Raw genomic sequence first — 25346 nt, 5'->3', positions numbered from 1 at the left:
CAGTAATCAGTGCTAAAAATATGCACTGTTACTGTAAAAATGACACTGGCAGGGAAGGGGTTAACAGTATGGGTGATCAAGGAGGTTAAATGTGTCCCTAGGGGCGTAATTCCAACTGTCAGGGGGCGTGGCTTGTGAAGTAATCACAGAGACATAATATAAAACAAGAGTCGCGCTAAATGTGCAGAACTGTGAACTCATATAGAGAACTAAAGTCCATAAACCATGCGTAACACCAAAGGCTAAGACAGAGGGATAAGACCATCAATACAGTTCCAAAGAGATAACAAGTAGATGAAATGAAGTTCATATGGTCGTCCACCCAGGTGTATGTATATAAACACAGACAATCAGTGAAACCTCTACCACATGAAGCCTCTTACCAGAGGAAGGAAGGGTTAAAGCAGTAAGTAGTTATGGGACTACTACCACCCATATCCTGCAAGGCAGCTCCTAGAAAGTCCACCCGAACTTGTTCAAAAGAAGCGAACCATCTGGGATGAATTCCAAATCCACTGGAATGGGCTGGATCCACTTTTAGCAAAGTATGCATATAATACAAAACGGAAACAAGCCCATAGCGTGATACCGTTTAAAACATTTAATGAAAGATAAAAGACATGCACTCACCCTGAGGTGAACATAATACAGCAAAAGTGTAAATAGATGACACCAAGGCACAGTGCGGGCAACTCCGGTATTCGGGCGTGATAAGGAGTGTAGACTCAGCACCTCCTTAAGGTGCATAAGGTGCTGAGTCTACACTCCTTACAGTGGTGGGCGGTCGCTAAGTGGTTAATATATTTTATAAAGAATGACATCATTGATACAATTGATACAAGGAGTTATCCAATTTCCTTGGGGATTAAAAAAAAAAAAACATGTTTCCCTGTTACACTGACTGTACTATTTAAGCATTTTCTGCCTTCCACTGTATAAACCATACTTTTGGGACTCATGAGACAACCAGACACATTATGGGACAACAAGACACCTTGGGAGGAGGTGGACTAAAAGGAACTAAAAATCCCCCATATTATCTAAGCAGAGGCTTTTAGTTCCTTTTATCCCACCTCACCATAACATTTACAGGTGTCCCCTTGTGTCGGTCCATAAGGCCTACCCCATATAATGCCATTTTCCATGTATTGCATTGGTGATGGCCAACTTTCCTGAAAATGATGTATGCAGTTTGGAATTTAGCCATGGGATGTAATGGGAGGTAGTAGCAGCTATGATTGATGGGAGTTTGGAATAAATGAGTCTTTAATATTAGCCCATATCTGTACTATAAATCAGTGGTTTTGAATGTACAGCTGGGCACATGGGCAGAAAGGAATGTGTTCATGTCACTGACTTGTGTGTATTATGCAAAGCTAATAGAAATATAAGATATCCGATGACTATTTTTACAGAATCTAAAATGTTTTAATATTATTTGACTGAACACATTATAGAAATAAAAAGTTTATTTTTCTATAATTCAAAGTTAAATAACACAATGCAAAAGTGGCCACAAACCCATTACACCTATAAAAAATGTGAGAAGCATTGGCTATATGGGCCATTAGATTTAATGTAAAGTGATTAAAATGATCACCTTGTAAAATCAGCCCATTCATTTTAAAATAGAAATAAAATGCAAAACATTTTTGTATAGATATAAAAAAAAAACATTATAAATACCTTTTTTCCCTTTTTTATAAGTGATCACATTCCCTCTGTTTTTAGCTGCATACGAGCTAGGGGGAGGAGAAGCAGCAGCACACCGAGCTTGCAAGTGACAAGCTATGCAGGAGGGAGGGGGGTGTCAGGAAAAGTCTGATCATTGGAGGAGAGCAGGCTGAGTTCCCAGCATAGCTAGAGAACTGAACATGGTTTGCTGTCCTGCTTAGAGTGGAAAATAGGAAAGCAGAGGGACTGGCAGGAACACCAGGGATTTCACACAAAGGAAGCAAAACAAAGAGAACAGAATACTTTCTCATACAGGTACATAATATAGCAGGCACAAATCAAGAATATTTGTTGGGGTAACAAACACTTTAAAGTTGAACTGCAGGCTGACTTTTAGTCTTGCACAGTTGTACAGGCTCTCCTCTACTGAGAATGCTTACTCTGATTTCACTGCATACGTTGGGCTTCTTGCAGTGCTTATTAGGTGCTGCAAGACAGATAGAGCCTGTCTCATTTCCTGGCTGGAGGACGTCCAGCATCATCAAACACTTTCCTCTCAGCCTTAAAGTCCCTGTTCTAGCCCTTTCTTGGATTTCAGTTCTTTAAACCTTGGAGGCTCAATATGACATCTGGGCTCTATGTAGGGTAGTCTGCATTCACATATAGTCTGTTTAGGCACACCCACTCTCCCAGACTGACATCTACCCATTAAGATTTTGTGGCATAGCTCCCAACTGTCCCTGATGTTGAGGGACTGTCCATGATTTGGAGCAACGTCCCTCTATCCTTCTCATTTGTCCCTCATTTGTCCCTAATTTTGGTCTGATCTATATAGTTGTATATAAAATGCACTTTTTAGCTTTCAAAAAGTGTTTCCAGTGCTAAACCATTCATCCAATTTATAAATTGCTGCATTTGTAAATTTCAAAAGCCAGTATATAGTAATAGTAGTAGTAAAAAAAAAAAAAAGCACTTGTGTGTTTGATTAATTATTTTTTAGTATAATACTCTGTAAGGGAGCGTAGCAGGGGGTGTGTCCTATGCCTACATACCTTTGCTAATAGGTGTCCCTCATTCCCATCTCAAAAAGTTGGGAGGTATGATTGTGATATTTATATACCTCCTGAAAGTCAACCCGCTGGTTGCATCAGAGCTGATGCCCACCAAGTCCAGTACAGAGGCAGGGTGCTGTAATGTGTTCAAGAAACTATGTGCAGTACTCTGCCAACCACCCCACACAAGCCATGACCTGCCTACATTGCACAAACAACCACAGAGAACAAGTGATTATGTCACTGGTTCCAAAATAAGGTATGTGATGAAAAGGAAGGGTTTTATGTAAGTATTTTTTTAGCATGTTGATAGGGGAGGGGAGGGGAGGGGGGGGGGGCAGGGCTGCAATATATGAGAAGATTAAACTTCAATTTTAATCGATAAACATCCAGCAGCAGAGGGTTTACTTCTGGAGCATTACGATATTATATTACAAGAGGAACCCTACATCCTTGAAAAACTGTGATGCATATCTCTGCAGGAGAAATTTATTACACTTAGCCTCTGCATTTATCAGCAATCAGCCTTGGTTCATATCAGTAAAAGCGAATACGAAAGGATGTACAGTAAAGTCGTTAATGATGTAGAATCCAATGTTCTCGAGGGGCTAGGTGTGAGTTCACTAGCCTTGACTTTCTCACTGCCTTATTGGAGTTATAGGTTTCACACAATCACAAAAATAGTACATATATTATTGGTATTTGAAACATGGTGCCAGTAGTTTTTCTCACCAGCTTTTTAACAATGAAAGAGAAATCTAAAACTCAAATAAATATTCCTAACCTTTACAGTATTCCTGACACTTTTTTCTATTTTGGATTGAGTAAGGGGGGGGGGGGGTGCAGGGGTATAAACCCTGTCAGTTTTTTTTACCATTGGCGTCCCATTGGGGAGACTCCAGTTAATTTCCTGTCCCATAGCCAAACCAGGAGGTTGGAGGAAATCCCTCCAAAGTGAAGGGATTCCTGGTTGTTACTAGGGTCACCAGAACTAGTGTGTACACTGGAAAATCTCCTCTCTATTACTGTTCTGGGGACAATTAGATTTCACTTTCACTGATTGACATATATAGAAAAGTCAAATCTCCCTAAAAGGGACACGGGCAGCAACAAAAATCTGAAAGGTTTTTGTGAAACTTCTCCACGACCAATACAAAAAAAAAAGTTTGCCTTTAGTTATACTTTAACAATCTCTAACCCATAATACATGACCCTAAGATATATCTTGACTATGATACTTAACTTAACCCTTACCCCAACACTTATCTAAAGCCAAAACCTTTTTTTTAGTTTTAGATAGAGTGGTTGCTGTTGTTTTCCCAGGACAATAAATAATAGCTAATTTCACCAGTGGGACACAAAAAAAAGAAAAATATATATATACTTAAACTAAAATTAGCCTTTAAACCCTTAAGATCCCACAGTTGGCTTTTGCTGAATTAGTCATAATTCAAGCAAGTCCACCTTGAGCAGGGTTGAAAATTTTTAGCCAAACAGTGATTGCATCTTATCAAGTTTATTCACTGTTTGGGTATTCAGGCACTCATGGGTGCCAAAGCTGCCTGAATACAATAGCAGGTGTAGTACCCTTCTAGTTAGGCTGCTAGGTAAATTGAGTTTTTGGTTCTTTCGGAGCAGTAATTGTTTGGTCTGGTCTGGTCTGTTCAAGGCTTCACAGGCTGGGAATTTGATTGCTCCCCCCCGTGCCACCAGTAGAAGCCTATGGAGCTTAGGAAGAGACAATTCAAATGATCAGCCTGAATCTCAAGCAGAGCCTAGCCAATCCCTGGAGAGATGTGTCCAGATGGTGGCTGGGAGGCTTATAAATAGCCTAGAGCCTTGGATAAATTGTCTTTTCCTCGCGAGGAGTTGGATCTGTGAGTTTTAGGGGGCTGCCACCCATGGAATTCTTCTAGGTTGGATGCTGGACTGCTCTTCAAGGGACAAAACTTATGGACTGGTCCTATTCTAGGATTTGTGAGTAGAGTCCTTTTTTTGTGCTGTAACTTACTTCATGGCCCCCAGCCGTGAATCTATAGACCAGTCTCCTCTCGCCTGTGCTACAAATTGCCTTGTGATCCCAAATCATAAGGACACACAGTTTTAGTCTGCCATTTTCAGAGCTAAATACTACCTCATGGACCCCGGCTGTGAGTGAGAGACTGTTCTGCTGTCACCAAGAGAGAAAGATCCTCTACAAATTGTGCTCAAACGTTTTGGAGTAGACTATATCTCTGCACCTTCTCCTACTGTTTAAGTTATTAGAAATAAATGTGTGAGCAGATTGTTGCCATGTGCCTGGCTGCTTCTGCACTAATTTCAGAAAGAACCCATTAAATCCTGGGGCTCCTTCGGGGGTAGTGCTACACTGGCAATGGAGATTCCTCCATCCACCCTGTTAGCGTGAATGGGGGAATTGAAGGTTGACCAAGATAAGATCCTGACGTGTATGGTTTCCTTTAAAGCAGGGGTCTTCAAACTATGGCCCTCCAGTTGTTCAGGAACTACAATTCCCATCATGACTAGTCATGTCTGTGAATGTCAGAGTTTTACAATGCCTCATGGGATGTGTAGTTCCACAACAGCTGGAGGGCCATAGTTTGAGGATCCCTGCTTTAAAGTGTCTGCCTCCTATTCCACTAAAATATGCTCCAATGAAGAGGACTTGCCAGGTTGAAAAGAGAAGTATGGGAATATATAAATTATACTTACCCTAGCCTGGACCAGCTATGGGACATCAGCCGACAACAGGCTTCAGCCTGCTGTCTGCTGAAAACAGGTCATAGGAGTGCAGAACAAACTGCACCCCCTGTGATCCAATGGAGAAGTACAGCCAAATGAGCTTTGGCTGTACTTTTTCTTTAAGTTTTCCTCAAAAGCCAAACGTTCAGGAGGGTCACTCCCCTGTCCCACCCAAAGCACTCACTGTTTTTTCTCAACAGCCTCCACAGCACTGAAGGAAACATTTTTCAATTCTGGATGAAGAATTACTCTCTAGGCACATGTAACAGCACTGATACAGACAGGACCCCAAGCTCCACCAGCATAGCTCCCAACAGACAATCTTCCAAGGTCATACCATCTCTGACTTTTTTTGCACTGAAGTAGGTGCAGCAAAATGGCTGCTTGGATGATCATTATACTTATAGTGGAAGAAGGTTCAATTTTTTTGGTCCTCCCATTAAAGATATTTTAAACCGTAGGTCCCAAATAAAAGATATAAAAGATATGAGAGAACATGCACACACATATAAAAATGGAAAACCAATACTGAAAAAAATGGCACAAATTAACACTGCATGGCAGGCTTCTAGGTACCAATTAACAGGATTCCTGTCTTAATGTGATATGGTCTTGTAAACCTGTATGAGAAGTCTGTCATATAATAGAATTATCCCTATTGCTCCCCTGCCTATGGCTTTTTAATTGCCCATTGCAATGATGACTACTACATGTAGAGATGTCTATGTGAAAAAGGTCTTTTCTTAATACCTACCAATTATCTACAGATTTCCTATGGCCAGATGATCCAACTATAAATAGTGTGCAAGCGTTACATAAAGTGCAGTGTGCCAATTGTAATGTATGAGGATAATGAGAAATCCATAATAACAAATTATATCCTCTTGCGCCATCCTGGGAGCTTTCGTTATACAGAGCCCAAGTCTATCATTTAAAAAGTAATAATTGCACTTACAAGTCATAAATTGTTACATTGAACAGCCTGTGGTTTTCTTTTATTCCTCTACTTCATCTCCAGCGGCAGAAAACCAGCAGATTTTTCAGTGTTCATAGGCAAATCATTTATCAAGTCCATAGGCTTTCCCCTAGTCATTGTTATGGTGTGGAAATTGCAAAGTGTAGTTTGAAAATTTCCCAGAGGAAGGTAAAGTTGTGCTATATGTCAGTTTGGGTTTAAATATGCTCTCAGTCGCAGATTTCCAAGTGAATGGGTGAGTAAACAATAACGCTTCTTTTCCAGCCAAGAAAGATGTGCTGAGTCAGCAGACATTCACTAGGCAATGTTATTAGTTAACCTTTGCTGCACTGTCACTATCCTACATACAGGTAGATATCGTTACAGGTATACATTTTAATAAAAAAAATAATAATAATTAAAAAATGTGCTAAAAAAATTGCTGGATGTAACATCTTACTTTTGTCCATATTGTGTGCAATAAGGTGGAGCTTAGATGCAGTCTACTGTTTCAATTCCCCATATATTAGAGTCCTATACCTACCTCTTCGCTTACATCATGTTCACTGATAGCACAGTCAAAGAAGAGAGCAGCAGAGTCTTAGACTGCATCACAGGAGTTGAGGTTTTTTTTTTTATGATCCAGACCTTTAGAGTATTTATATCCTTTTACTAGTACATGGGTTCCTGACACCAAGAATGCCATGTAGTTCAGACCTTAATCTGACCCTTATATTGAGTCTAAAGACTAACCCCCCCCCCCCAAGCCCTAAAACTTAACCTAACACTTCAGACATAACCCTTTACCTGACCGTAGAAAAGGAATACTTACCTTGAACCTAACACTTAAAGTGACTATGTCATGAAAGAAGTACAGGGGTCGTCACTGCTGGCCTTCCAAAGAAAATGTTGGTTGCTTTGAATAAACTTTTTTTTGCACAGCATAAGGGATGATTATAACCTAATTTTTTTTGTCCTCTGTGTCCTATTTGGGAGATTAACTTTTACTTCCAGTCCCATAGCCAAAACAGAAATTGGAAAAAATCTCTGCAAACTAAGGTAATCCCTTGGGGCCCCCCAAGTCACCCGAATTAGTGTCTTCATTACCCCTCTGTTACTTTTTTGGGGACAACCCAACATTTCAGTTTTTTTTTACTTTTACTTTCAATGATAATTGTGAACAGGACAAATTGAGAGGGTGAATTTCCCTAACGGGGGCACAGACAGCAAAAATAAAAAAGAAAGGAGAACACAGGCGCCACTCTAAGTGCAATAATTGAAGATTTATTAAGATAAACCAAATGAATGGTACTCACTTCCTAACCTTCGTCGGCCTGAAGAAGGAGCGCATGCTCCGATAGCGTGTCGCCGGCGCCATTATGCAATCACGCATCCCGGAAGTGACGACAGGACGGCAGTGTTGTGTCCCCGCGATTAGGAAGTGCCGTTTTTCATCGGTCACAGCCTCTGCCAAAATACCGCTCGAGCCATCCTGATCAAGATACCGGGAGCAATTGCCTACATATTATGATGCTTTCTTTATCTTTACCTTTGTGAGTACCATTCATTTGGTTTATCTTAATAAATCTTCAATTGCAGCACTTAGAGTGGCGTCTGTGTTCTCCTTTCAGTTGGCTCCAAGCACCTTCTATTTGTCATCAGAGAAGCCTACAGAGTGTGTTCTTTGAGATTTTAAAAAACTATGGACTTTTCTATGGACTTGCAGCAGATTTACTATCTTTGATGATTTTTTGACTGTATCCATATCTAGTGTTGAGCGAACACGGACTGTATTATTCGTGTTCGTACCGAATAATTGGATTTTTTGTACCCGAACACGGACACGGACACTTTACTGTATGTTCGGGTAAAAATCCGTGTTCGGTCGTTTTATTTCCGGGTTTTGCATGCTTTGGCGCTCTTTTCATGGCGGGCTTTCAACAGCCAATCAACAATCGTTTAACTGGTGTGCCTTAAGCCATCCCAGCCATGCCTGCAAATGTCTCAGTAGCTGTGATTGGCCGTCTGAAGCATGTGACCAAGTCTTTATAAGTTCGAGGCAGCCGCAGCGGCGTCATTATGCTGCTTAGATTCAGGGACAGAGCACACATCAACGTGCTGGCTGCTGATTAGGGAAAGATAGGCAGGAAAAAACCATTTGTGTCCGGATAGAATTGAGGGACAGGTCGGAGTGTTTAGGCAGGGCGAGTTGTAGGCATTTTAGGGATAGAGTCTGCTGAATTATATAGGGTCAGTGTCTTCTACAAACTACAATCGATATTGCTGTGTGGGGGGTGGGGTCTGCACTCAATCCTGATCTACGATCTCTTCTCAATCCTGTTAGGGACAGAGTCTGCTGAATTTTAGGGAAACTGTGTTCTACAAACTACAATCGATATTGCTGTGTGGTGTGGGATTGGAGATAGGCAGGTGTCAGTGATCCACATCCATTTTTCTGTGTGTGAGCTGCAGTGAACACAATCTTTTTGGGCTGCAGTGAACACAATCTTTTTGGGCTGCAGTGAACACAATCTTTTTGGGCTGCAGTGAACACAATCTTTTTGGGCTGCAGTGAACACAATCTTTTTGGGCTGCAGTGAACACAATCTTTTTGGGGTGCAGTGAACAAAATCTTTTTGGGGTGCAGTGAACACAATCCTTTTTGGTGTGCAGTGAACACAATCTTTGTGGGGTGCAGTGAACAAAATCCTTTGTGGGGTGCAGTGAACACAATCTTTTTGGGGTGCAGTGAACAAAATCCTTTTTGGGGTGCAGTGAACAACATCCTTTTTGGGGTGCAGTGAACACAATCTTTTTGGGGTGCAGTGAACAAAATCCTTTGTGGGGTGCAGTGAACACAATCTTTTTGGGGTGCAGTGAACACAATCTTTTTGGGGTGGAGTGAACAACATCCTTTTTGGGGTGCAGTGAACAAAATCCTTTTTGGGGTGCAGTGAACAAAATCATTTTTGGGGTGCAGTGAACACAATCTTTTTGGGGTGCAGTGAACACAATCTTTGTGGGGTGCAGTGAACACAATCTTTTTGGGGTGGAGTGAACAACATCCTTTTTGGGGTGCAGTGAACAACATCCTTTTTGGGGTGCAGTGAACACAATCTTTTTGGGGTGCAGTGAACACAATCTTTGTGGGGTACAGTGAACAGAATCTTTGTGGGGTGCAGTGAACACAATCTTTGGGGGGTACAGTGAACACAATCTTTGTGAGGTGCAGTGAACACAATCTTTGTGGGGTGCAGTGAACACAATCATTGTGGGGTGCAGTGAACTCAATCTTTGTGGGGTACAGTGAACACAATCTCATACTGAAGGTTTGAGGGTGCTGCCTGTTCCATACTCCCCCTACTCCTCATCTAGCCTTTTAGGGGTACAAACAATAGTAATTGGGGCCTAGTGTGGTTGTGTACGTGTGATATACATACACTTTTTTGGGATCATATTTTCTATTCCGCTATTTAATCAAAAACCTTTGGGGATCAGTTAAATTGGGGGATAGTCTGTGTTGGTACGTGTGAGAGAGATCCACCTTTCCAAGTTGTTGGGGTTCATCTCATACTTCTGAAGGTTTGAGGGTGCTGCCTGTTCCATACTCCCCCTACTCCTAGCCTTTTAGGGGTACAAACAATAGTAATTGGGGCCTAGTGTGGTTGTGTACGTGTGATATACATACACTTTTTTGGGATCATATTTTCTATTCCGCTATTTAATCAAAAACCTTTGGGGATCAGTTAAATTGGGGGATAGTCTGTGTTGGTACGTGTGAGAGAGATCCACCTTTCCAAGTTGTTGGGGTTCATCTCATACTTCTGAAGGTTTGAGGGTGCTGCCTGTTCCATACTCCCCCTACTCCTAGCCTTTTAGGGGTACAAACAATAGTAATTGGGGCCTAGTGTGGTTGTGTACGTGTGATATACATACACTTTTTTGGGATCATATTTTCTATTCCGCTATTTAATCAAAAACCTTTGGGGATCAGTTAAATTGGGGGATAGTCTGTGTTGGTACGTGTGAGAGAGATCCACCTTTCCAAGTTGTTGGGGTTCATCTCATACTTCTGAAGGTTTGAGGGTGCTGCCTGTTCCATACTCCCCCTACTCCTAGCCTTTTAGGGGTACAAACAATAGTAATTGGGGCCTAGTGTGGTTGTGTACGTGTGATATACATACACTTTTTTGGGATCATATTTTCTATTCCGCTATTTAATCAAAAACCTTTGGGGATCAGTTAAATTGGGGGATAGTCTGTGTTGGTACGTGTGAGAGAGATCCACCTTTCCAAGTTGTTGCTGCTGGCATTCCCATCTGACAGCGGGGCCACAGTGGAAGCACAAGGCAGAGGAGGAGGAGGAGGAGGTCGCCAACGCAACCAGGGCACCGCCAGCACCTCAGAAGGCAGGGTTAGCATGGCCGAAATGTGGAAAAGCTTTGTCAGCACGCCACAACAAACAGCAGCACCAGCAGCTCAGATGGAACGTCTTAGCAGGAGGCAGCATTTTACCAACATGGTGGAGCAGTATGTGTGCACACGCCTACATGTAGTGAATGACGGGTCTGCCCCCTTCAACTTCTGGGTCTCCAAATTGGGCACATGGCCTGAGCTTGCCCTTTACGCCTTGGAGGTGCTGGCGTGCCCTGCAGCCAGTGTATTATCTGAACGGGTATTTAGCACGGCTGGGGGCGTTATAACAGACAAGCGCAGCCGCCTGTCCAGAGACAATGTGGACAAGCTCACGTTCATTAAAATGAACCAGGCATGGATCCCACGGGACTTTTCCGTACCTTATGCAGAATAGCAATGGATACCGACCTTACCCACCCATTGTTCCATTTTTGCTCTTTCTCACTCTTTTGGGGTGTACCCTCATTTAAAATTTTTGAAAAGAAGCAGTGTTGGCTACCTCGTCCTCCTCCTCAGGGCCAGATTAATGTAGGGGCTATTGGAGCTGCAGCTCCAGGCCCCTACCTTTTATATAGGCCCCGGGTTGGCCATATTCACTGTTACCGCTCTTCTGTCACTTGTAAACACAGAAGTCTGGCTTCTATGCTCGCTTCCCCAGGCAGCACCCTCAGAACCTCCCCACACAGCGTGAAGGCCGGACAAGGAGGGACAGTTGGCGATGCATGGATGTGTTTATGGGCTTCAGAGACAGCATCCCATGTTGAATTAGGCATGCATGGCTGCACCCTTCCTCCTCTGGGTGCATGGCAAGGCACGGCCCTTAAGGCCCTTCAAAATCCTCAGCACCAAGCCCATGATGCTGTTAATCCGGCCCTGGTCCTCCTCCACCGCCGCTTCCACCTACACCGCCCATAGGTGTGCGCAGCCTATTGCATTAAGGTGTGCACCCCAAAGTTGAAATACACATGCATGTGTTTGCCAGCAGGGAGAGTAATGTATCGGGGCCATGTACCTGTAGGCAAGGAGAAATAGAGCAGAGCAGGTCCCAGGGAGATCTTTCCCATCTCCTCACTGGCAATGCTATGTGCCCTAGGTGATTAGGGTGTGCCCAGGCACACCCAGCACACCCTGTGCGCACGCCTATGTCACCGCCACATCCACCACCACCTCAACCTCCCTCCTACTCCATATGGGCCTCGTCCTTCAGAGATGAAGAAGAACATTGTTTTATTTTTCTGTTTTTTTTTGTTGTTTTAAGTTATTTCCCTATCCACATTTGTTTGCAGAGCACTTGCCATGCTCTTAATTACGTTTTGCTGCCATTTGCAGCACTCTAGCCCTTTCCTTTGGTGTTTTAGAGCCATTTTAGTGCCTTAAAGTTCGGGTCCCCATTGACTTCAATGGGGTTCGGTGTCCGGGAAAAGTTCGGTAAAAGTCCGGGACACGGACCCGGACTTTTTTTTAAAGTTCGGCCGAACCCGTCGAACACGGACATCTAGGTGTCCGCTCAACCCTATCCATATCCATCCCTCTGTCCATACCAGTGGAGCTTGTGAGGTCTCCTGTCATCCCTTTTCCCGCTGTGTGCCAGTTTTTTATTACCAAAAATAAAAAAGAAGAACCTAATAGGTGTTCTAATCCCTCTCCACTCTGTCCAAAACTGAAAAAAAAAAGATTTGCCTTTAGTTATACTTTAAAGTGGGACTGAATGCATTGTACAAAAACTTGCGAGCAGGCTATTTATTGCAGAAGAGGCATGCGATGTCTCTTCTACTACAAAATACAAATACCTAGCTGCCCTACAAAAGACCTCCAGTCTTTTGTGGCGTGTAAGCTAAACTGCACATGTGCATGCTCAGGGGTTACGTCAGCCTATGCCAGCCGAGGCACCAGGGGAGAAAATGCCAGTGCCAACAAGAGACCCCTCATAGACTTTTGGACTATTGGAGAGGAGGTAAGATTAGTCACATACCTAGTGAGTTCCATAAAAGTGTCAGAATTGCTTATCTTTATATTTGCTCCAGGTCAGTGACTCCAATAGAATTGAAGTTCAAACATCAGCATGACAGCCAGGAAAGAAGGATTCACTTTAGGAGAGTTCAGCTGTGGCAGCCTCCATGATTCTCTCAGGACATTGTTCCTTTAACCCTTAACCACACCTTAAAATATACACTTTACCTAACCCTAAGCATTCATTTTAACCCTTAAACATAACCTAATACTCAATTCTCTAATTCTCAAGCCTTACCTTAAAGGATAAAAAAAAAAAAACTTTAAACCCTGACACTAAATTAACCCCTTCTAATCCTTACCTAACTTCTTCATGTTGAAAGTATCAATCACCTTTGATTGGGCCAAAAGCACCTTCTACCAGAGCCAAAACAACTTTTTATTAATGTTTTTGAACAACCACTTACTTTTTCAAGAACTTAAAGTATATCAAAAGCCAAAACTTTCTTTTTCCATTTTGGATAGAGAAGGTAATGGTCAAATCCTACTATTATTTTTTTTTTGTCATCTGTGTCAATTTTTTCCAATGTACAGAACAGTAAAGGAAGTGGAGAGGAAACACTTCAGTGTAAAGAAAATCCCCTTTCAGTTGTCATCAGATCCTTATTAGAAGATTTTTTTGCAATTCCTCTGCTGGTAACATCTCAACATTTAGAATGTTTCCATTTATTTTAATTCTAGTCACCAGGACAAATAAGGAGGGTAATTCTCTTTAACAATGACACAGAAAGCAATAAAAACCCCAAAAAGTTTTAAATTGCTCCTTACTTTATAAAAAACGTTAAAAGGTATTGAGTTTAGACACAATTTAAAAGTGAACATACTTCCATTTTTAGGGCTGTAGGTCACGCCAAACCTGGGGGTTTAAAGTTGCCTGGGCTGTAGTCAAATTTTGCCTTTTACAAGAAGGAGAATAAAGTTGGACTGAGAAGCTTTGAATTATATTTCATTTAATCCTGTAAGGTTTGTTCTTATCTTTCATCATTAGTCATCATTAGTGGAGAATTATTTTAAAGGCATTTCAGTAGGTTTTAAACTTTCATCACCTAACGTGTGACCAGGAACCTTTAACATGTTTCAATAGCGTGCATCTTTAAAAACTTTAGTTAGCCAAGAAAGGATGTCATTTAAATGTCATTCCTCTACTTTGATTATTGGCCAGCACAGCACAGCAGTCTTCTGTTACAACAGGTGAGGATCATATACAAGTAAAATGAAGAGGAGACAATGGTTTTAGCAGCACCTAGGGCCAATCATAGTTTTAATTAGCCACCTACCAGTAGACGTGGCCTTGTTAGGTCCTCTGCTTAACAACTTATCTTTGTATTTGAAAAGGCAGCTTGAAAGCTGTAGAAGCTCTAAGGACAGTTTGGATTTTTCAGAGTAAGCAAAGTTCCATCTCAGAAGCCCATTGCTTTCAGCTGAACGTTTGGCTAGAGTCCAGACAACAGAGAGTTCAGAGCAATGTTTCTCATTTGGTTGGAATGCTGGAAGTTTTTCTCAGCGGTCTATTTAGCAAGTCTTCTTTTTTTTTAAATGTTAACAGTATTTACTTCATTAAGTTTTTACTACATAACCTTTACTCTGCTGTTTTGAACCATTGCACTGTGATGGGAAGACATGAAAAAAATGAGTTGCACTTTGATGAAGCGATTCAATTTCTTGTTCCCAAACAGAGCTTTGTCACTGTGCAAGGAAATGCCTGGTGAGTGCAATTCCTGTAAACTAGGACATGAGAAAATTGCTAGAGTCTCTGGCAAAATGTTTGTCTCTATAATAGCTTGCTGATCCATGGGGAACGTGACGAATTGTTTTCTTCTAGATAGCAATGCCCTCAATGGCTTCTGCAGAATTTGTCAAAAGGGCCATTGAAACATTCCGGTGACTCTGCCCATGGGGACAGGCCTAAGTACAAGCTAGCATTTATTAGAGTAAAGTATAGCTTAAGAATCAGGCCTTAGTGTACAATAAAGATGTCAAACTTTTCTGGCTGATGTAACATGGTGGATGGCATTGGGTGGGCTCTACTTTAATACTTGTCATTAGATATTACATATATTCTTTTCCTCCTGCTCTCTTGTCATTCACTTATTCCATGCTTTAACAGATCTCTGAGATGAGAAACATTTACACAGCCAATTCAGAATGTAGGGTTTGGATGCACATTATCTATTATATTAATGAATACATTTATACTTTGATTAGTGAATGTAAATTAAAATATGCATTCAAAAAGAATAAGGGTAAAGTTTAACGAAAAGCTAAACACAGAAAGCACCATGCAGCCCTGGATAAAGACAGCATGCATTCAAGGCTGCTCACCCGCACCCATTCAGCTATCAAATTGTGATGAGCAACTGTGTCTGTGCAGCCACTGTGTCCCAAAATACATGATTGGGCTGCCAGCATGCAGCACTGGCATGCTGATACCACATAAACAAGGTACTCATTTATGAGCTATAGGTTTCAGTATCCATCTGGATGAAGCCTAGGGGGGAATTCCTTCTCAGTTTTGGAGAAATGTCCTTTTACTTCTGGTTTTATATCTGTGAAAGGAAATAAAGGTCAATCTCCCAAGGGGACACAAACAGAAAAAATGGGCAGTTTATAAAAAAAAAATCCTCCTTATTGTCCTTTAAGCAAATATAACACAATAAAAGCCTGTAGTTCATCAAATGCATTTAGTAGAAATGCCCCAAACCCTCCTATTGCAAGGGATTAATCCTCATTTAGGACAAGGGGACTGGAAAAGGCAGTTTTACTTACCCAATCATCTGCTTCCATAGCAGTCAATGCTCTCCTCTTCTCCCCTATGCTCCAGCCAGTTGATTGTTTCCACTTGTCCTCGGTATCCTCGTATCCAATGTAGGGCTATGGATTTTGCATTCTACTTGATGACACCAGAGGGTATCTGGCCACTGGAATGTAGGGGTGAAGAGACTGAACTGACTGGTCTAGCAGCATGGAGGATCCTGCAGGAGTGGAGGTGCAGGTAAGTAAAAGTGCTTTTCCCAGTCCCCTAGACCTAAACAAGCATTTAACCCTTGCAGTGTAGGGACAGCTCCACTGCAAATTAGGGTTTTTACTTTATCCAGAGATTATCTTTCAAGCAAACCTATCAAAAACCCGTCACATTTTTTTAAATGAATCCAATGCAAAAACAACAACAACAAATTGCTTAAAACAACCAGCTGAGACATAATTTCAAGCAGTGGAAGTTATATGCAAATCTCAACTTGTTCTGAAAGAATCTACCTTTTCCTGGCTTCTTCCTTCCTTCCTTCTAAACTCCCATACTGTATAATCACATTCAGTAACCAAAAGGAAGGCTTGGGAAATTGAAGGGATGGGGTCAGTGCCAGTATGCTTTAAATTGTGATAGCAAAGTTGGCAGGGCAGTAACTGTAAGACCTCAGATGATCTCTCATTCCTGACTCTCAGAGCCAAGAATCAGACAGAGCCGTTAAAGCAAAATAAGGGGCAAATATAAATGTTTCAGAGGTAAGCTTGCATCATTGTAATAATCTTGGAATAAATATTCAGATTCTTAGCAATGTTGAGAGGTTCTCTTTATTGGTTGCGCTGTATTTCTTCCTTGGGATAGCAGAATGAAATGAGTGCAGGTGCCAGCCGTCATTCAGAATGATGTAGTAGCCAGGGGCATATATTGTCAAACTCCCTAAGCTTTCTTCAATAAAATAAGAGAGGTTAATTAGCATTTTGCAAACTGTTAAACCGGCAGCTACAGGGATAAAACTGCAAATGTAAGCCTAATTAAGTATTTTAGCTAAATGATGTTTGCAATGGGGCTCTAAGCAAAAGGTTTTATTTTGTCAACATCTTGTTTTGTAGATTTTTAAAACAAATTTATTTTAAAAAGGTCATGCAGCTGTGGGAGGTTAGACAATGTAATTTCCTGCCAAGCACAAATAAGCTTGGTTCCCCGGGTTACATTAATATGAACATTAATAGAAGTTTCATAGGTCCAGATTAAAGTCTATTTTTACCACTTCATTAATGATCTTTTCGGGACTAAGCAGTAGGGCAAAAGTCCATCTGACCTCTTTTGGAAATGTACACAGCACTTGCCTTCAGTTCTTGTGTTCTGAAGGTTACGCACTTCACCTATAAATCACAGATCTATATCTATATCACAGTATTTGTTGTACAGCAAGTGCTCTGTCATTTAACTCATCATCATCTACTAAACTCCCAGGTTTTTCTGATTTAGCTATTAAATTAAAGTTTAAACTCTAGCCAAGCATCTATAAACACAGTTTGAATATACACCATATTACCAAAAGTATTAGGACGCCTGCCTTTACAGGCACATGAACTTTAATGGCATCCCAGTCTTAGTCTGTTAGGTTCAATATTGAGTTGGCCCACCCTTTGCAGCTATAACAGCTTCAAATCTCCTGAGAAGGCTGTCCACAAGGTTTAGGAGTGTGTATATGGGAATGTTTGACCATTCTTCCAGAAATGCATTTGTGAGGTCAGGCACTGATGTTGGAGAAATGTTCTAATTCATCCCAAAGGTGTCCTAAACTTTTTTATCTATTCAAATATTTATCATTTAATGCAATCGCTTTTGAGATTTACATGTCACTTTCATGCTGTAGAGCCAAAATGATGATGAAACTTTCTCTGTAACAAATAAGAAACAGTGGTTTAATTTCCTGTCCAACGCATTGCTGATAAGGTAATGATATGAAGATAACATTACTCATTATATAGTATAGGAGCAGCAGCAGGTACTCGTCACTATGGAAAACACAAACATATATATATATATATATATATATATTATAAACAGTATATATATATATATATATATATATATATATATATATATAATTTTTAAAAAGACTCGGTGGACTGCTCTCCCCCACAGGACGCAGTAAGTTCCCATTGGGGTGTCGGAGGGGGGCCCGGGCCAGCCAATGTTGATTTAGTGGACATGGGAGGCTATGCTTTTGCTGAAGTTTGTGCTACTGGTCAACTATTTTCACTTCCATGTCAACTGTTTTGAAAGTTTTGTTTTTATTTCTTTGTTTCATGGCCATGGCCATGGCCTGATTGTACCTTTGTACCATTGTGATCTTTTCTTAAAAAATCAATATAAATATTGAAATCTAAAAAGACAAGACATGGGGAAATGTGCATATATTACATGTATGAAATGTGCATATACTGCATGTATGTATATTGTACCCAATTCATTTAATAAAGTTTAAGGTTAAGTGACAGTTAAGAGTTAGTGATAGGTTTCCATTTTTAGCTTCGGATAGAGTGTAGAAAAGTCTCTGTTTTAAATAGTTTTAAATGCTGTCTAAGCATTCCCTTATTGAAATTTCCTATAATTTACTGTTCATAGTACACTACTGGCACCATTATAGGTAAGTGGGGCAAGTTTCAAAAGGGACAGACAACATTGGTCGAAATGACAGAAATATTTATGCTATAGGGCTTTTATTATTTTATCTCCTATATAAATTATTTACACATCATTTTAGAAGAGGCTTTGTTAAAGACCACAGGTCATTGATGTTATTTTGATAAAAAGAACATTGAAAAAGCAACAAAGGTTCACAACCATTACCTTGGGATTTACTGTCTCTTTGCTGCTTTTAAACTCTGATCTGAAAGGACACACAAATCCAAGTGCTGGTTTGCACCTAAGCTAGGACAGCTTTCTGCCCGGTTGCTACAACTGAAGAAAATTTGAGCAAAGCATAATTTGTAATTGGATAACTTCCTCTCTTATCTTTAATTCTTAATTTACATCTACTGCTTCTTTCTGGAAACAAACTATAGAGACAGGAAAATGAAGTGGGAAAGGAGCAAAGGCAGCTTGGCTTGACAAATCAATTTTAAATATTTTTCTCAATGTTCCATCAAAAGTTACAAATGAAATGACGCATAAAACTTGGCCTACAATTTTTTGCACAATAACTAATTGTAATTCAGCCAGTGAAGTTGAGGGTGAAAAATAACCTATATGTTTTTGGCTTCTCTTTCCAGTGGAAGATAATAGCCTGTCACTCAAGAAGAAGGTATCGCTGCAAGATTTGGTCAGTGGAGAGTTTGCAATCCATGATACTGAGGCTAAATGGATAAATGGTGAGACTGGCGCCACGCTGTACAACTTTGTCCATCAATCTTTCTATTAGTTTCTCCAAGTAGATAATGAAAGCAGCTTTATTATATCCTTGGCTAATAACCCCATGTATTAAGATTGATGTACTTTTCGGGAAGATTCAGTGCTTGATATTTGACACACATCCTCTGCGCTTTTTCTTTTTTCTCTTTTGATGTTCACTTGTTTATCTTTCAGAAGCAGTGTACTCCAGGCACTGAGTGGTATAAATTAAAGATCATTTGGCAATTATTCTGCTTGAGTTGTTAAATGTATTTTCTTTCCTTTACAAAATACAGTCAAATCTAATGTTGTTATTCATCAACAAGACCTTTTGTTCCAAAAATGCTCATTCTATTGGTTTTCTCTTCAAGTTTTACTTTTTCAGGGGAGATTTGTGTTGGTGTGCTTCCTGTTAAATTTATTTTACAATAATTGTTATGTTGTTTTTATATTTATTTCTTTATTAATATGTCTAGAACACATGCTATTTAAAGAAAAATGATTTTTTTCATGTTTCTTTTTAAACGAGTAAGTAAAACGAGTAAGTAAGAAATATTACAAATGTGAATAATACACATTTAGTAATAGCTTGACATGCGAGACACTACTTTTTTTACCCAATTCTGTATTACTGTGGTCATGAATGGTACTGAGTCAACTTTATTTTTTCTGTCCCCTAGGCTAAACACCCTGTGCCATCCCCTCTTATCTTTGTTGACTGACTAGCCTTGGTACCATACTAACAAGATTAGGTGTTTAGTATTGAACCTCTGTGTCATCAACACACATGGTGGCCAGATCTCCTACGTGTTGTTCATTTAAGGAGACTGTCCCACTTTTAGTTAAATTCCTATGTCCCTCTTTCTTCCTCAGTTGTCCCCCTTTTTGTTTGGATGTATATACCTCTACAATATATATATATATATATATATATATATATATATATATATATATATATATATATACAGTATCTCACAAAGGTGAGTACATCCTTCACATTTTTTAAAATATTTTATTATATCTTTTCATGTGACAACACTGAAGAAATTACACTTTGCTACAATGTAAACTAGTGAGTGTACAGCTTGTATAACAGTGTAAATTTTCTATCCCCTCAAAATAACTCAACACACAGCCATTATTGTCAAAACCGCTGGCAACAAAAGTGAGTACACCCCTAAGTGAACATGTCTAATTAGGGCCCAATTAGCCGTTTTCCCTCCCCGTTGTCATGTGACTTGTTAGTGTTACAAGGTCTCAGATGTGAATGGGGAGCAGGTGTGTTAAATTTGGTGTTATCGCTCTCACTCTCTCATACTGGTCACTAAAAGTTCAACATGTCACCTAATGGCAAAGAACTCTCTGAGGATCTTAAAAAAAAATAATTTTTGCTCTACAAAAAAGATGGACTAGGCTATAAGAAGATTGCCAAGATCCTGAAGCTGAGCTGGAGCACGGTGGCCAAGACCATACAGCAATTTAACAGGACAGGTTCCACTCAGAACAGGCCTCGCCATGGTCGACCAAAGAAGAAAAGAAGTGAATGTCCTCAGCGTCATATCCAGAGGTTGTCTTTGGGAAATAGATCTATGAGTGCTGCCAGCATTGCTGCAGAGGTTGAAGGGATGGGGGGTCAGCCTGTCAGTACTCAGACTAAACGCTGCACACTGCATCAAATTGGTCTGCATGGCTGTCGCCCCAGAAGGAAGCCTCTACTAAAGATGATGCACAAGAAATGCCCGCAAACAGTTTGCTGAAGACAAGCAGACCAAGGACATGGATTACTGGAACCAGGCCCTGTGGTCTAATGAGACCAAGATAAACGTATTTGGTTCAGATGGTGTCAAGCGTATGTGGTGGCAACCAGGTGAGGAGTACAAAGATAAGTGTGTCTTGCCTACAGTCAAGCATGGTGGGGGGAGTGTCATGGTCTGGGGCTGCATAAGTGCTGTCATTACTGGGGAGCTACAGTTCATTGAGGGAACCATGAATACCAACATGTACTGTGACATACTGAAGCAGAGCATGATCCCCTGGGAGACTGGGCCGCAGGGCAGTATTCCAACATGATAATGACCCAAAACACACCTCCAAGATGACCACTGCCTTGCATAAGAATCGGAGGGTAAAGGTGATGGACTGGCCAAGCATGTCTCCAGACCTTAGCCCTATTGAGCATCTGTGGGGTATCCTCAAAACGGTAAGGTGGAGGAGAGCAAGGTCTCTAACATCCACCAGCTGCCATCATGGAGGAGTGGAAGAGGACTCCAGTGGTAACCTTTGAAGCTCTGGTGAACTCCATGCCCAAGAGGGTTAAGGCAATGCTGGAAAATAATAGTGACCACACAAAATATTGACATTTTGGGCCCAATTTGGACATTTTCTCACTTTTGTTGCCAGTGGTTTAGACATTAATGGCTGTGTATTGAGTTATTTTGAGGGGACAGCAAATGTACACTGTTATACAAGCTGTATATTAACTACTTTACATTGTAGCAAAGTACAATTTATTCAGTGTTGTCACATGAAAATATATAATAAAATATTTACAAAAATGTGAGGAGTGTACTCACTTTTGTGAGATAATGTGTGTGTATATATATATATATATATATATATATATATATATATATATATATATATATACACAGTGGGTACGAAAAGTATTCAGACCCCCTTAAATTTTTCACTCTTTGTTATATTGCAGCCATTTGCTAAAATCATTTAAGTTCATTCTTCTTCCTCATGAATGTACACACAGCTCCCCATATTGACGGAAAAACACAGAATTGTTGACATTGTTGCAGATTTATTAAAAAAGAAAAACTGAAATATCACATGGTCCTAAGTATTCAGACCCTTTGCAGTGACACTCATATATTTAACTCAGGTGCTTTCAATTTCTTCTGATCATCCTTGAGATGGTTCTACACCTTCATTTGAGTCCAGCTGTGTTTGATTATACTGATTGGACTTGATTAGGAAAGCCACACACCTGTCTATATAAGACCTTCCAGATCACAATGCATGTCAGAGCAAATGAGAATCATGAGGTCAAAGGAACTGCCTGAAGAGCTCAGAGACAGAATTGTGGCAAGGCACAGATCTGGCCAAGGTTACAAAAAGATTTCTGCTGCACGTAAGGTTCCTAAGAGCACAGTGGCCTCCATAATCCTCAAATGGAAGACGTTTGGGACGACCAGAACCCTTCCTAGAGCTGGCCGTCTGGCCAAACTGAGCTATCGGAGGAGAAGAGCCTTGGTGAGAGAGGTAAAGAAGAACCCAAAGATCACTGTGGCTGAGCTCCAGAGATGCAGTCAGGAGATGGGAGAAAGTTGTAGAAAGTCAACCATCACTGCAGCCCTCCACCAGTCGGGGCTTTATGGCAGAGTGGCCCGACGGAAGCCTCTCCTCAGTGTAAGACACATGAAAGCCCGAATGGAGTTTGCTAAAAAACACCTGAAGGACTCCAAGATGGTGAGAAATAAGATTCTCTGGTCTGATGAGACCAAAATAGAACTTTTTGGCCTTAATTCTAAGCGGTATGTGTGGAGAAAACCAGGCACTGCTCATCACCTGTCCAATACAGTCCCAACAGTGAAGCATGGTGGTGGCAGCATCATGCTGTGGGGGTGTTTTTCAGCTGCAGGGGCAGGACGACTGGTTGCAATCGAGGGAAAGATGAATGCGGCCAAGTACAGGGATATCCTGGACAAAAACCTTCTCCAGAGTGCTCTGGACCTCAGACTGGGCCGAAGGTTTACCTTCCAACAAGACAATGACCCTAAGCACACAGCTAAAATAACGAAGGAGTGGCTTCACAACAACTCCGTGACTGTTCTTGAATGGCCCAGCCAGAGCCCTGACTTAAACCCAATTGAGCATCTCTGGAGAGACCTAAAAATGGCTGTCCACCAATGTTTACCATCCAACCTGACAGAACTGGAGAGGATCTGCAAGGAGGAATGGCAGAGGATCCCCAAATCCAGGTGTGAAAGACTTGTTGCATCTTTCCCAAAAAGACTCCTGGCTGTATTAGATCAAAAGGGGGCTTCTACTAAATACTGAGCAAAGGGTCTGAATACTTAGGACCATGTGATATTTCAGTTTTTCTTTTTTAATAAATCTGCAACAATGTCAACAATTCTGTGTTTTTCTGTCAGTATGGGGTGCTATGTGTACATTCATGAGGAAGAAGAATGAACCTAAATGATTTTAGCAAATGGCTGCAATATAACAAAGAATGAAAAATTTAAGGGGGTCTGAATACTTTTCGTACCCACTGTATATATATATATATATATATATATATATATATATATGTGTGTGTGTGTTCTAAAAATAAAAGTGTTTTACTGCACTAAACCTTTAATAATACCTCTGTATTATTGCATTGTTATTTTTTAAAGCCAGCATATAAGTGAATAGTGGTATAAAGAATATCTTGTGTTGTAATGTGTCCATGTTGCTGATTGTCTATAAGATATTCTCATCTATAGTAAAAGTTTTCAAACTGCCACCCTGTTTGATAGTGTAATTGTTATGGTTTCTTAGTGTTGCTGTCCTGGGGCAGTTTGTACATTTTTGTTGATAGACAAGTGCAATGTGTCATCATCACAGTTTACCTACTTTGGGTCTATACATCTGCAGTGCTACCCTTGGAGAAGCTGCTGAATTGTCTTGTGATTTCTTCATGCCTCTGTAGATGACATATCTTGCTCAACCAGCACTTACCAACACACCTTCATATATTTAAATTAATGCATTAGGCCACAATTTTTCCTAAATAAAGAGAGGATTATTAGGGGACTTAAACAAAAAATCAATAAGACAATAATGTTACTCTAAGATATATGGTTAAACATCTGCAGTATTCTAACTATCAATAATTAACAGAACTGAAATGCTTTTACCTAGCAACAGTATGAAAAAAGTCATAACTTACTGTAACATTCCTTGTTATATCCCACTGGTCAGTGAATGAAAAAGAAAAAACTGTTAGCTAGCAAGGTTAGGGCCCTTGAAGAAAGCACAACAGAGAGCAGATTACCTTGTGCGGTGTTAGTTTCTTACCAGATCCAAGGTGCCTTGCCTTGAAAAAGAATAGATATCTCCATTGGTGAAGCAGGAAATATGCGTATATGAAATATGCGTATATATCAAGGGTGAACCAGCTAATGCATAAATAGTATATAAAACCAGGTAAGACAGACTGTAATACCAGTAAGTAAGGGTTGAGATGTAACAAACACCTATGAACTTCAAGAAATGCCTAGCCAAGATAAAAACCAGGAGATCTTTCCCCATACACTGCTCTTAATGGTAAAGAAAAATGTTTATGACATATTTGTTGTTCACGTGGACAGAGAGGCATGTCATTTTACATTTCACTTGACAAGGGTTAAACAAAAAGCAGTGTTGATCGAAAACACAAACTTTCGTGAGAAAAGGTGTCACAGCTGTTTTTCTGTATAGAGCCCCACACTGACGGGCTGGCTCTGCTGGCATGCAGTCCTGCTGGGGCTACGCTCACTGATTCTTTTGAAATCTTAGGAGAGATTGCATGGTATGACAAGGTATTTCTCAGTAGATCCCCTATGTAGGCTGCCTGTCAATTTTAAACTCAAAGGAATCCTATACACAAAACAGTAACATTTATGAACAGACTGTCAAGTAGTACGTGCAACAAGGTACCTAACTGCATTCTTCCATCAGCTAAACAACCTTAAGCTTTTTAATGCTAGAGTGTCAGTGCTAGAGCTGTTGTTCTGAGGTCCCAAAAGCAAACCATTTACAATAGAACCCAACACAATAGGGGTCATATCTAAAAACCTTAAGACACAGCAACTGAACGTGGGACTCTATGGTCTCAGCCAAGGTGCCACAGCTTGTAGTGCTCCATACTTGTGTCCCCTTCTGTTTGTGGATTCCACAATGCTCTTAAAAATACCTGCAGATTCTGCTTAAAATGGCAAAGTAGCACCCTCCTAGAATAGAATGCTAGGCAAAGTTAGTTGTTGGCTTGCACTGTAATCAGGGGAGCTAAGATTGATTGACCAAGTCTGTTCATAACTTCACAGCCTGGGGTTTGGTTGTTTCCTCTGCCCCTGTGAAGAACCTTCCAGAGCTTAGGTTGGGAAATTCTAATGCCTAGGCTGGATGCTTTCCATGCTCTGGCAAATCCCTGGGGAGGTGTGCCCAGTAGGTGGTCAGGGAGGTGGTATATTTGCTGGAGCTCTGTCTTTTCCGGAGAGGAAACTGATCTGCGAGCTTCAGTGAGCTGTTTGCAGCTGGAGCACTCTTGGACTGGCTGCTGGACTAATCTCCTATGGATGGGACCTATCAACTTGTCCTG

General features: G+C 40.7%; 1 protein-coding gene across 2 annotated transcripts in view; it reads left to right on the top strand.

The window, feature by feature from the left end:
• Positions 1-25346, top strand: part of DPP6 (dipeptidyl peptidase like 6) — a 1508982-nt gene that overhangs the window by 901799 nt on the left and 581837 nt on the right. For both annotated transcript variants that reach the window (XM_082258743.1, XM_082258744.1), the window contains exon 3: positions 18874-18972. In XM_082258743.1, the coding sequence (XP_082114869.1) occupies positions 18874-18972 (99 nt within the window). The remainder of the gene's footprint in view (positions 1-18873; positions 18973-25346) is intronic.

The sequence above is a fragment of the Pelophylax lessonae genome, assembly GCF_965119305.1.
Source record: "Pelophylax lessonae genome assembly, chromosome: 5".
Lineage (NCBI taxonomy): Eukaryota > Metazoa > Chordata > Amphibia > Anura > Ranidae > Pelophylax > Pelophylax lessonae.
Note: the sequence above shows the minus strand (reverse complement) of the source record. Positions and strands in the feature narration are given on the sequence as shown.